Raw genomic sequence first — 12,568 nt, forward strand, 5'->3', positions numbered from 1 at the left:
TAAATTGTTTATAGTTAATGTATTTTATTCATATATTCATTATATAAATTTATTAACGACGCTGGTGTTCGTGGAGTAATTATAGCCAATGCTGCTTTAAAATGCTCTTTAGTGATTATAGTAGCATTTAAATCTTCTTCAAGTGCTTTCATAGCAGCTTCATGACAAATTGCTTGGATTTCTGCTCCAGAATATCCTTCTGTAAGATCAACTAGATCTTGAATATGTACATCTTCGGCGATTGGCATATTTCTTAATTTTATATCGAAAATCTCTTGTCTGGCTTCATAATCAGGTAATGCCACGTATATTATCCTATCTAAACGACCAGGACGAAGAAGTGCCTGTGAAAAAGCAACATTTTAATTAATAAACATCTTTGATAAATATAGCTGTTTTCTAAAATGTAACTAACTTTATCAATTTTATCGGGTCGGTTAGTTGCTGCCACTAAAGTAACACTGCCTAAAGCAGTAACTCCATCCAGTTCTGTTAATAATTGTGCTAGAACTCGCTCTTGCACGTTGCTTCCGGCGCTTGACGAAGAACCTCTTTCACTTCCTAGTGCATCAATTTCATCAATAAATACTATTGAAGGTGATACTTGTCTTGCTTTTCGAAATATCTCTCTTACGGCTTTTTCGGATTCACCGACCCACTTTGAGAATAATTCTGGTCCCTGAAAATATTGTATTTTTTATCTCCTTTTTTTTTTTTTGATTGGAAAAGTTTTAAATTGAACTTTAGTATGCCTAACCTTTATGTTTAAAAAATTTACTTTACTTTCTGTTGCAAGAGCTTTTGCAATCATTGTTTTAGAACAACCTGGTGGACCAAACATTAAAACACCTTTAGGTGGAGTTATACCCATCCTGAGAAACACCTCGGGATGGCGCAGTGGCCACTCAACAGCTTGTTTTAATTTTAATTTTAGGTCTTTTTGACCTCCTATATCCGACCATTGAATGTTCGGTACTTCTATTAAAACTTCTTTCATAGCTGACGGCTTTGTGACAGTTAAAGCATGTTCAAAGTTTGATATCGTTACTTTTAACGAAAGATCAGTGTTAGTTTTCTGTTGATATTTTACAGCATTCAGAACTGCTTGGGAACATAAACCATATAAATCGGCGCCGACAAATCCATGAGTAACAAAAGCGATATTTTGTATATCTTCTAAAGATAAAGTGTTCGGTATTTTTGATAACATTTTTTTAAATATCTCTGCGCGCATATTGGTAGTAGGTACATGAATTTCGAATTCTTTGTCTATTCTACCAGGTCTTCTAAGAGAATTATCTACAAGATCCAATTTCGAAGTTGTGGCAAGTATTACTACATTATCATTTGCATTTTGTATTCCATCAAAGAGTGCAGTCAATTGTGAAAGTATTCTTCTTTCGTGATCTGTACTTGAAGTACTCCTTTTAGGGCATAAACTATCAATTTCTTCTATTAGAATAATGCTTGGAGCTTTATCTTTAGCTTCCGTGAAAATATCTTGCAATTTTTTCTCTGTTTCGCCTGAAGATTTGCTATAAATATCTGAACTGTAAATAGTGGTAGAATTAACATCATATTGCGATATCAAGGCATTGGCGATAGCAGATTTGCCAACACCAGAGGTGCCATATAATAATATTCCTTTACTAATGTAAAAGTTTCCAATACTTTGGTACAGACCAAGACCAATATCAAGAACATCTTTGATATCTTCTATTACGTTATCATATCCTCCAATATCTTGTATTTTAAATTTAGATTTTTTATTTTCTTCTTTTTTTTTTTCTTGCTCTTCATTTAAAATCGTCCATTTTGTGTTGTACAGTGCTTTATACAATTTGGTATTACGTGTTTCATCTGTTATGCTCAATTGTTTAAACTGTTCAGATAATTTAACATTTTCACAGTCATCTGTTATAACTTTGACAATCTTATAAATTAATTTCTTGCCATAAAAAGGTACACTGAATTTATTACCTATAGTAAATACTTTTTGCTCATTATGATTCTTAAGTATTATGTTAAGTTCCATGGTTGTTTCTGGCAATATATGTTTCCCAACACTACAGATTACAAATTCCTTGGCAATATCGACAGAAGAATTTAATTTTTCGATTTTAACATAACCTCGGAGGTTATTTAATTCTATTGCTGTAAAAAATGTATGGGTAGAAAAATTTTTATATAGATTTTGGAAGATTCAATAAAAGATTTTACCATGTTTTGTTAACGAAACACTTGTTAAACTTTTATCCTTAGTTGGCCAAGCAGTTTTAACAACTTTACTTTCTCCAGCAATTACAAGAACACAATCCCCTATTGCAATTTCACATAATTGCAAAGCAGATTGCGATATAAATACCATATCATCCAATGCTCTTACATGAATATTTTTTGGCTGTTCTATGCAAAGAAACACTTATATAAAAGTAGTTCAAACAATAGTAAATATAACAGCATATATACCTGATAGATTATATGTTTCTACGGTACTATATAATATACCACCGTAAATGAAATTATGATTCCATGTTACAAGATTAGGTGGACAATTAGTGTTATGTACTTCTAGATCCTTTAGTGTCAAGATGCTCTGACATGTTTCACATGTCATCCAAGGAGAAAGACTTTTCCTCCCACTTTCTTTTCCTTTTGGTATCATTCTGAAACGATAGAAATAATTGGCTGGACATAATTCATAAAACGTTTCCACTCTACTATCTTTTGACAAAGCCTTTTGAAACATGTTTTATTGAAAGTACTAAATAAGTATTCAGGTGGGAGAACATAACCTCTAAATCACATACAAATGCTTTGTATCAAATGCAGTAAAAGCAGTTTTTGTAAAATGCGTACAAATTTACACGATTATTCTCAACCTGCAATTTTTAGTATCAAAATCAATATAAAAATATAAAAATTCATAGAAATATTTACAGAGAAATGCCGTCTGCCATGATAACATGTCCTTGCTCGGCATGCAACACCTAGACTATATACATATACATAAATTCTAATAAGTGGATGATAGCAATGGTTAACAAATAAAGTATTCAATGATGATACACGAACAACATATTCATTTTGAATGACGTCACAGACATTATTCCGATATATATAATGTAAAATATTCATTTCATTTATAAGTGGAAAGATATTACTTTAACATTAGAGATTTTAATTATTTTTTCAGCGCAGCTAAATAAAGTTAGGTCATACTTTTTAATTCCATGAATTAATCCGTAAATAAATAAAAATATCCTACTTAAAGGAGCTGGTATAGTGTAATCTTAAGGATAAAGTTAGTAATCGACAAATAATAACAAGAAATTTCGAAAAAATTGCACAAAGTGTTCACGAGGACCTTCAAACATGATCAGTAAAAATTTATTCTTCTATCGAATGTAATAAATTCTATCCTATGGTAAAAAAATATGCGGGGTAAAGGATGTACGATTCTTCCTTCTCTTAGCTTCTTCTCCTTTTTTAGTTTCGAATATCATCGTCCCAATATATCGAGCTCGTAAAATTCTCGTGGATGAATATAAGAGATAAGACAGGGATGGGATATCGCGATCACAGGTTTGGGGGAGCTGAGGAGGCTTATGGCTTATTGGTTCAATCTAACCGTTACATTACCGAATAATTTAAAATTGATTGCGTTTTATAAAACAGGTAATCCATTTTATTAATGTTATTCTGTAAATTGTATGTTCGTTTGAAAATTTGCCGATGAAACTTTTATTGATAGAGGGAAATTGGTCGTGTGGAATGTAGAGGTTCAGATGCAGACGAGATGAATCAGGTTCGGTGGAGCATAAAATCAGCAGCATCAGGCGCATCAGGGATCGTGGCAGGCAAGAGGCAAAAGACCGATGGATGGACGGGCCAGCCGTCACGAAGCGGGCCGACGTTCCCGTACCAAACGAGATTAATAGAGATCCGCCTGTCAGCCGGACGCCTCTCCGTCTGAGCGAGATCCAGTGGCTTCCAGACGGCCAGTCTTCTCGCAGATCGCAACCTGCGTGGGCAACAACCGATCGTGATCGATCGCACGGTGCGTCCTCTCTGGACTACCGCTTTGCATGTCGTGTGCGTGCGAGTCCAAGAGTATTCCGTGTACCACGAATCTTCTAGTCATCCGCGCGCGGGTATATATAGAGTAATGAGATAACAACCACTGTGACAAATTAGCACAATTTCGTCCACGCGGCGTTCACACCTACGTCTAGAGAATATCATTAAATTCTGTACGCATTTTTCAAACGGCAAACAACTCGTGCATCCTCGATACACAAACTCGTTTCCGAATCTCGCCATCCCGTCTCGGTAAATCTTATTCGACCGATTTACGTCCATCGTTATTCGTACCGATGCGAATACAAATCACGAGGGGTCAGTGGGCCGTATTCGGTGGCTTCACGTTAGTTTGCCTCGCCAATTTACGATTAGGTAGGCACCGCATCGCACTTTTTCATTCTGATTCCTCCTCTCTGCTCCTTTCTCTTTTTATCAAGTTTTCCGCGATGTATTCAATGCTTTTATATTTCAACCGACTCTTACAAGTTACGTTTGTTAGCATACAAAATAGTAACGTTTTCGAAGAAGCATGATTCTGTTTGATATCTGCATATCGGGGTTGTTTCTGTTTCAGCCATCGGTGACCAGAATGAAGGCAACGAAGGTAGGACACACAGGGAAGAGGTTCGACAACATGTATGCTGCGCCAGACACGAGAAAATGATCGATGTTGGATACGGTAAGCGAATTTAAGAAAAAGTATGTATTAAATTCTGGCTAATGTCAGGACGGAGCATACGGACAGAGATGCACAGAAGATTGCGGAGCGGTATAACGTTGAAAAGAGATTCGGCGAGAAGTTGCGTAATTTTAGCAACCGGCTAAATGCAAGTTACGTTCCCTCGTTTCACTCTTGCCGCCCCATATTCATGAGTGGTAAATGCTGGTGGCCTTGTCGCTAGATCCGATCCGGTAAATTAATATCGGGTGTTCAATCAATTGACGCCGATCGAGAGGATGAAGCATCCGGTGACGGTGTTGTCGTGTGCCCATGATCAAAAGATTTGACCGATTTATCATTGCGAGCTATCGCATTAAAATAGCGCGGGAATCGTCGAACCGATCGCGATTCGATCTCATTACTTGATTTTGTCACAGAGAGATCAATTGCCGCTTGTAGATCGGAGGCGATCAAAGGAACGAGTCTGTGATTCGTGGAATGTTAATGCCCCTCACGGACGAATAATTAAGGTTTCGCCGAAGCGGCCGGTTCCGCGAAACGATCGAAGGAACAACCACCCTTCGAGACGCCATCAATTGACAATTAAATGATTTTGTTGATGTCTGGTATCCTCGACTGACGCTTGAATCATCGCTATGCCCAACGTCGCACCATCTTTCTACCTTCGATTACCTGAAAAGACCAGACCGGCAACGATTATTCGACTGATTGATCGGGCGTTCACGCGGTAGTCTGGTATTTCAAGTAGATCTCGAAATAATACCATTTATAGGAACAAACACGGAAAGGTGGCAGTGAAGTAGCCGAAGGTTCACGGTAATGTGAATCACCGAAGAATCAGCGCATTCCGTGTCCCACGCGTTCGCGCCAAAAATAGCACGGTTACACTATAGACGGTTCTACCCTCTTCTTATATCTTGTCAACTTGTTTAATGTGATACAAGTCGTAAATTTTGTACGATGATCGCGAGCATTACAGAGCGGCGCCATCGGATTTACTCGCGTCTTATTTTTCGCGAGCGAACTCCACGGCACGCAGTCAACAACATCATCCTACCGGTCTACTGAAATTTCATTGAACCTCCCTGGCCACACTTTATTGCTAACGCTAATCCCCTTTTTCGACAGTATCTTTGATTTTTATTTTCTCAGGAATATCGGGCGAAATTATCCAAATTGATGCAGGCCACTGTCGTAAACTGTGTCCACGACACGTGTTGGATGATCCAGGAGATGCGAGTCGGCCCACTGTACAGGTAAATATTTTTTCATACAGTTTTACTTATCAGAGTTTCGGTTCAGAAAAGAATGCAGGGTTACAGAGGTACATGGATGTATGTAATCGATGACTCATGCACAGCCGCAGGATGCACCTGGTACAAAAATCTTTTTAGGTGATCCCTGCCTTGGCGCAACGGGTTTGCGACAAAAAACGCGTCGCCATTGCGGAGTTTATCGAACCGGTCGTGAAACTGTCGAATTCCTCGACCCGGAATCCTTTAAAATTCAACGTCATGGTCACGCTTATTTTACGATTAAAAAGAGAAGGAAAGGATTGGCGAACTCGCGACATCTTTGAAAAGTCAGGAACGCGTATATAGCGAAGGAACCGATCTAAGTTCGAAAAACCGAGATCGGACGTCGTGGAATTCTGTTCGGGTAGTCGAGCGGTGTGTCGAAGAAAAAAGAAAGGACGAAGCGAAAAGACCGAATTCGCAAATAAAAAAAAAAAATATCGCGATATACGTTGCCACGGCAGGTTACGTATGCCAAGGGCTATACGAAGGGCGAAAAAGGCAGGAACATCATGTAGATTTATGACGCATGGGATCGACCAATCCGCCAGCTGGAATGCGGCCACGCCAGCACCGCGCGATCGTACGATCTACGCGACTTTTACGGCGTGTGCACCCCACACTGTATCGAGAACCGCGTATCTTCGTCGATGATCATCATACACCTTTTATACATATGTACATACCTTACACATTCTATTCTCCAAAATTCATCGACAATCGTATCGCGACTAAACGATCATCGCGTGTTTCTACTTCGTTTCCATACGAATCGCAACTGTTGCCTCGAGTCCGACAGTGTTAAAACGGCAGTGGACTCTAATTAGCATGGTAAACGAACGTGTCGTAATAATTCGCGAATAATTCGAGAACGACCCTTCTTGGGGAGAAAGCTATTTTCGTCACGTGATGCAACCCGATCGGTGGTTTACGATCTTGCAGCACCCACGCTGCAGGAGAGAAACAGGCTTGAGAAGAAGAAATGTTGCACGCGATATGCAGAAAGAAGAGGATGTGTTTTGCGTCCTTGGAAGGTCGCATCGAGCCGGGTCACCGCTCCGGCGCCAGCTTGGCCAGCTACTAAATCCCGAATCGTGTTCCTGGGATCTTGAGGATGGATGTACCTGAGAACAGAATTTATTAGAAAATATTCTTAGCCAGAAATATCACCGGGGGTACAAACGAGAGAAGAAAATGGGTAGAGGCACCGATGCCTTTGCACGAACAAAGATAACGGTCGATGTTATCCCGCAGCGAGAATAATTAAATGGCCCGCGTGTCGCGAAAGAACTCGAGTACTAAAGAAAACGTCCGAACGAGAGATAACGAGGCGCGCGAATATTATAAATTCCTTCGTGGACACCATCGATACTTTCTCGCTTGGCAAACGTACGACGGAATAAAGTACGAATTCTGTGAAGTCGCGTGCTCGCTTTGCTCATTCAACATCTGTATCGATAAAATGTTCCCCCGTGTGATACATGACCAACCATTCTAGAAGCGTGTTCTTCTTCCTTACCAGCGGCAACATTTCATCCGATCCGATTAAAATATCCGAGTTTCCGTTTCGCTCATGTTCAACGTAACTCATTTGCACATTTTGTTCTTTCAGAGATGTTTCCCGGAATCGCATTGTCGTCCAAGGGCGGCAAAATTGGAGAGGGTGTCAACGATTCAAGGTGTTCGTGTGATCGAAGTCACAGAAGCTTGCGAATGCACGCCTGATTCGTCCTGTAGGCGAGAATCCTTCACGCATCTCGTACATTCTGGCACTCCTCACCAAGCCGTGATTGATGTCGGAGTATGTATGGGTCACTGTGCTAAAGGTATATCATTTTCTTTCGTTCGATACCATTCGCCCGTAATCGTTATCGATAATCGTCGATGTGTCTTTTGAAAGATCTTGGATGCAAACCGGTGAGGAACAGTACGGTTAGCATCAAAGGACCGAATGGTACGTCAAATTTCCTACGTTCGTAGTAGATAACGTAATTTCACTCGAGAATAGGTGTACTTATTACGTTACATTTTAGGGGACGAAGTGTACCAAGTGATTGAGAAATGTGGCTGCGCTGGAACATGCCACAAAATGGACCACATGGAGACCGTTTTAGATTTCAGCGAAGTGGAAATTAAGGATGGTACAAACACGACGGATGTTAGGCCAGTCGTTCGGGTAAATTTTCTACCACGCGATCTCAGATACCACTATGATCGTATTATAATTTATCGTTGACTTTGTATTTGTGCAAATAGCAAATTAATGTCGGACAATGCGTTGGGACGTGTCCAGGGAACGAGACGGAAATGTGTCTTTTGAGAGACAAAAAAGAGCCATCGAGATGCTTGGCGGGTCTGTACTCGAAGCAACATACTTGTACACCCGCCAGATTCAAAGTTCACGAATACAGGTATTCGGGGATGCAGGTTAATCATCGACGATGCAAATACAATTAAACATACATCGGTGTGGTTTTTCGTTTATTTCAGGACACGTCGTGGATCGAAGAGAGAAATTATTCAAATTACCCAATGTGCCTGTGTCTGAATAAAATAGAGAGGACCGAGAGAAGTCTGTTCGATCCAACGGGCCAATGGAACAGACTCGTAGAAACATTCAAGCTACTTTATGCGTCGCGTAAATACAAAGTACCATTTCGATGTTCCTACATGCACCGTGTATTGGTATGATAAATAAACGTACAATGACTTTCTAGAAAACGTCAACTGGCTACCTAAAACTAGTCCACGCTCGTCGTGTTCCATCCGATTCGTTCGCCGTAGTCTATCGTCATATTAAATGATTCTGCAAGTTTCACGGTAATCGAGTCAATTCTTTGAGAAACGTCTGACAAGTTTAGAATTAGTTCCAGCTATTGGTATCGTTAATTCGTCTTACGACGTAAGATGATAAAAGCGGGATTACATTTGGCAAGACGCAATAAGACGTTCAGCAAGTTGCTTTCGCGAATTTGACGCGCATTTCTACGAAAGACACGCCAACTGGCACTAGCCAACTTTGTACTTACGACTATTCCCTAGCTCGTTCCCGTTTCGTCTTGCGCTCACATACGAATAATGCAACAAAAAGAACGAGGTCGAAGCCGGTGCTCGATGTTCGAACGCGGAGGCGAAAATACACGCTGACACCCTCGCGAGATCCGTCATCGTCCTCGTAGGAAAACAACCGATTATTCGCGACATCTAAATATCGCTGCGTGGCCACATGACTCGCCACTCACGAATCTACGGAATTTAGGAAGCGTGAGCTTTTTTTAATAGCCCCGCGATGTCATCATCTCGTTCCTGGTGGGTTTCGTACGCTTCGCAATGCTATCGTGTATAATCGACCTTTATCGGTTTTTGTCCTTTCCTCGTATCTATTTTTTAATCGCACAACTATTTTGTTTCCAGAGAAACGCAAAATTTCTTACCTAAAAATACAAATGTTTCAAGCGTAAAAAATTTCAAAAAGCAATAACTTCTCGACAGCTAAAAGAAACGGAATGCGCACTCGATGGTCCAGCTTGATCGAAGATGATCTAGGATGGGTTAATAAGAAGCAAATGGGGGAAAAGAAAAGTCACATTTTCGAGTCGTGTTGAGTCGCGTCGAGTCGCGTAGCGTCGCGTCGGTGTCCCGTGAGAGAAGCCGATGTCGCTGCGGGGAGCAACGCGGGGGAGGCAACTCCCGGCATAGCATAAAGGTGACTCCTCGCAGCCAAGACCTCCCATATGCTACTTAGCGTTCCGTTCGGTTCGGCAAACCTCCTGTCCGCTAGCAGAGAAGGTGTCCGCTCCTTCCTCCGCTAAGAAGCGTTTGTCACTGACTTAACGTAGATTCGGTCGATGTTACACACTGTCATCGAGCTTTCGATTCTTCAAACGAACCCGGAGAGATCAGCATCGTTGGTAGTCGTCGTCGTCGTCGTGTGTTTCGAGCCCACTTTCGGACCTGTTCTCCATTCTGACCAACGATCCATATACGAGAATGATATCGAGTGACGTTCGGTTTTTTCTTTTGGCGATACTCTTCCTATCGTGTACTTTCAACGTACACGCACACCCGAATCGCTTCTCCGAAGATGATAATCCCAACGAGGAAGAACTTGTCAACTCCTGGTCTTTGGATGACTTAAACGAAGGAAGCGAGCACGACGCTCGTCGGGACGAGGCTCTAGAAAAACTACAACAGGTCCGTCTCCAGATAATTGTGTCGTATGCCTTGCTGTTTGTGTGAGACTTGGTGAAAACAGAACTTTTGTTTTCGAAGGGTCAAAAATATGAGTGAAACGACTAAGTAAATCCCATTTACGGAAGTCGCGTGTTTCAAACGACCGCGTTAACCAGTCGATGAAATCGTTACAGGTTCTTGGTATCCGGAGTCACAGCGAGAAAACAGGACGTCGCAAGGTGCCACCGCAATTTATGGTGGAACTGTATAATAATGTAGCAGATCCCAGTGGTGTCACGCGTGGCAAAAATCCATACAATGCCAAGGTTGTCCGCAGCTTCATCGAAAGAGGTAAACCTCTAACCACTTCCATAGCGTAGGTCATCGTTTCGTCTGCGATCGAAATTTTCACTAAAACAAAAACTTTTACGCAGATACCACCTTATCGCGATTCTACTTCTTCAACATCACGGGTTTAGAGATGGACGAATCTGTTTTGGAGGCAGAGCTTCATCTTTATCGGAAGAGAACACCTTTGAAAATTATGCATCCATCCACTTTAGTTTCACCCTATTATTTGGTAAGTATACGTCAATCGCAATTTGTCGACTTTTTAAGGATTCGGATAACGAATATATCTTCCTTTAGATAAGAGTATATCAAGTCTTGGATGAGAAAAGTTTAGACGTGCCCGATCTTCACAGGCTGTTGAACGTTAGATACGTCGGGGCACACGCGTCCGGTTGGCAGGCAAGTTTCAAGATAATGGAATTTTTAGAAAATACTATATTTTCTCGCTGTACTAAGCATTCGACATTTTTCATCAGATATTCAATGTAAAACAAGCGGTTCTTGCCTGGTTAACTGGAGAACCAAATCTTGGTCTCTTGGTAACGGCTTCCACTTTGTTCGAGGATCAAGTGACTGTAGAGTTTTCCCGGCGAAACGAGTACCATCATAGCAAACAACCGATCTTGGTACTCTTTGATGACGACGGGAAAGGACACCGAGGCGAACGTGGCAACAACGAGAGCGAAGAAACATCGTACGAGGACGAAGACGAGAAGAACGATTTGAAGAACGAGTACGGTGAAAAGAACGCCGAGAAACGCGATCGAGGAAAAGGTCAACCGGAAGAGACTCGATGGGAAAACGAGAATAAATCCGAATACTTTCAAAGGCAGAAGAGAACGCAAATAGGAGAACACGATGTAGTGACACAGACTGCTCGGGTAACCCGAGATTTTGCAGAAGAGACGCCCAAACGACGTCGAAGGGAAACCATTTCCTCTTCAAGAAAATTAAAGAAAAACGTTTATTCGCACGGCTTGACCTCGATGGACATATATCAACGAGCGATACGCCGCGAAAGAATGGGAGAAAGAGTTCGTCAAAGGCCAATGTCTTTGTCGAATGAAAATTTCCGTGAGAAACGGTCAATTAAAAGTCACGCTTCCGTTCGACAAAATGTCACCGAATGTACGAGGCACGAGCTCTACGTCGACTTTAAAGAAATCGGTCTTTCCTCCTCTATCATCGCTCCGCTCGGTTATTCCGCCTATCATTGCAAAGGCATCTGCGAATCGCCATTGAGTCAAGATCAACAGCCGACAAATCACGCGACTATTCAGGGAATCGTTCACAAAATGGGACTGGTGAAGGGGGTTGAGAGACCTTGCTGCGTACCCACGAAACTATTGGGCACAACCATTCTATTCTTTGATGACAATGAAAACGTGGTCCTGAAAGTTTATCAAGACATGATAGCGGATCGTTGCGGATGTCGTTAAGGATCTCATGGTTTTTTTATTCCCCTTGTGAAGGAAGAAGCAGCCGAAGCGTCAAAGTATGTGTTAATGGTATTGAAAAGAAGAAGAATGCGTGAATATGTATGTGAGGAAAGAGAAAGAAAAAGTGGGAGTGCGCGCGAGAAAGAGAGAAAGAAAGAGAGCGAATGTAAGAGTGGCAGAATATCTGAATCAGGTAAAAATGATTTTTACGCATTAGCACGAGAGTCATTCCTAAAGATTCGTCTGAAGATCGCCGTTTAATTGACGTCCCAACATTGTACATAAGAACATTCCTAAATTCGCGTAGAACTAAGCGTATCAATGATTAGAATGTGTCTATATCATAGCCTATATCTTCATTAAATTATTATTATAACCACACGTAGGGAATTTATCGTCTCGATCATTGTATATACTACTGTGTCGTAAAATGAGTTAGAGTTATTTATATTTTAATTATGACAAATAAAACGAGTATTTAAGCTATCGAGCCGTCTTTACGCTTAATATGTAACTCGCTCCTTCTCACACTATCACGATCGAAC

At 41.1% G+C, this 12,568-nt stretch overlaps 3 protein-coding genes across 5 annotated transcripts; 2 read left to right on the forward strand and 1 right to left on the reverse strand.

Moving 5' to 3' along the window:
* LOC126867544 (ribosome biogenesis protein SPATA5) lies at positions 1 to 3,102 on the reverse strand. 2 transcript variants are annotated; one of them, XM_050622122.1, is made up of 6 exons: positions 2,941 to 3,102; positions 2,470 to 2,666; positions 2,221 to 2,406; positions 758 to 2,154; positions 416 to 679; positions 1 to 344 (listed from the first exon to the last, which is right to left on the reverse strand). In XM_050622122.1, exons 1-6 carry the CDS (start codon positions 2,958 to 2,960, stop codon positions 15 to 17), a joined length of 2,394 nt encoding a protein of 797 aa, XP_050478079.1. In that variant the 5' UTR covers positions 2,961 to 3,102; the 3' UTR covers positions 1 to 14. The 2 variants fall into 2 exon arrangements, with proteins under 2 accessions (XP_050478079.1, XP_050478080.1); XM_050622123.1 differs by lacking the exon at positions 2,941 to 3,102 and having other exon boundaries at positions 2,221 to 2,401; positions 2,470 to 2,617.
* Positions 3,103 to 3,814: 712 nt separating this feature from the next.
* LOC126867555 (uncharacterized) lies at positions 3,815 to 8,781 on the forward strand. 2 transcript variants are annotated; one of them, XM_050622163.1, is made up of 8 exons: positions 3,815 to 4,060; positions 4,658 to 4,762; positions 5,918 to 6,021; positions 7,673 to 7,886; positions 7,961 to 8,014; positions 8,094 to 8,236; positions 8,317 to 8,471; positions 8,551 to 8,781. In XM_050622163.1, the coding sequence occupies exons 1-8, from the start codon at positions 3,883 to 3,885 to the stop codon at positions 8,606 to 8,608; spliced, it is 1,011 nt and encodes a 336-aa protein (XP_050478120.1). In that variant the 5' UTR covers positions 3,815 to 3,882; the 3' UTR covers positions 8,609 to 8,781. The 2 variants fall into 2 exon arrangements, with proteins under 2 accessions (XP_050478120.1, XP_050478121.1); XM_050622164.1 differs by having other exon boundaries at positions 3,974 to 4,455.
* Positions 8,782 to 8,932: 151 nt separating this feature from the next.
* Positions 8,933 to 12,510, forward strand: LOC126867547 (bone morphogenetic protein 2-like). The gene is made up of 5 exons (XM_050622126.1): positions 8,933 to 10,254; positions 10,428 to 10,584; positions 10,668 to 10,813; positions 10,882 to 10,983; positions 11,061 to 12,510. Exons 1-5 carry the CDS (start codon positions 10,051 to 10,053, stop codon positions 12,021 to 12,023), a joined length of 1,572 nt encoding a protein of 523 aa, XP_050478083.1. The 5' UTR covers positions 8,933 to 10,050; the 3' UTR covers positions 12,024 to 12,510.
* Positions 12,511 to 12,568: the final 58 nt, after the last annotated feature.

Source organism: Bombus huntii, chromosome 7, assembly GCF_024542735.1.
Source record: "Bombus huntii isolate Logan2020A chromosome 7, iyBomHunt1.1, whole genome shotgun sequence".
Lineage (NCBI taxonomy): Eukaryota > Metazoa > Arthropoda > Insecta > Hymenoptera > Apidae > Bombus > Bombus huntii.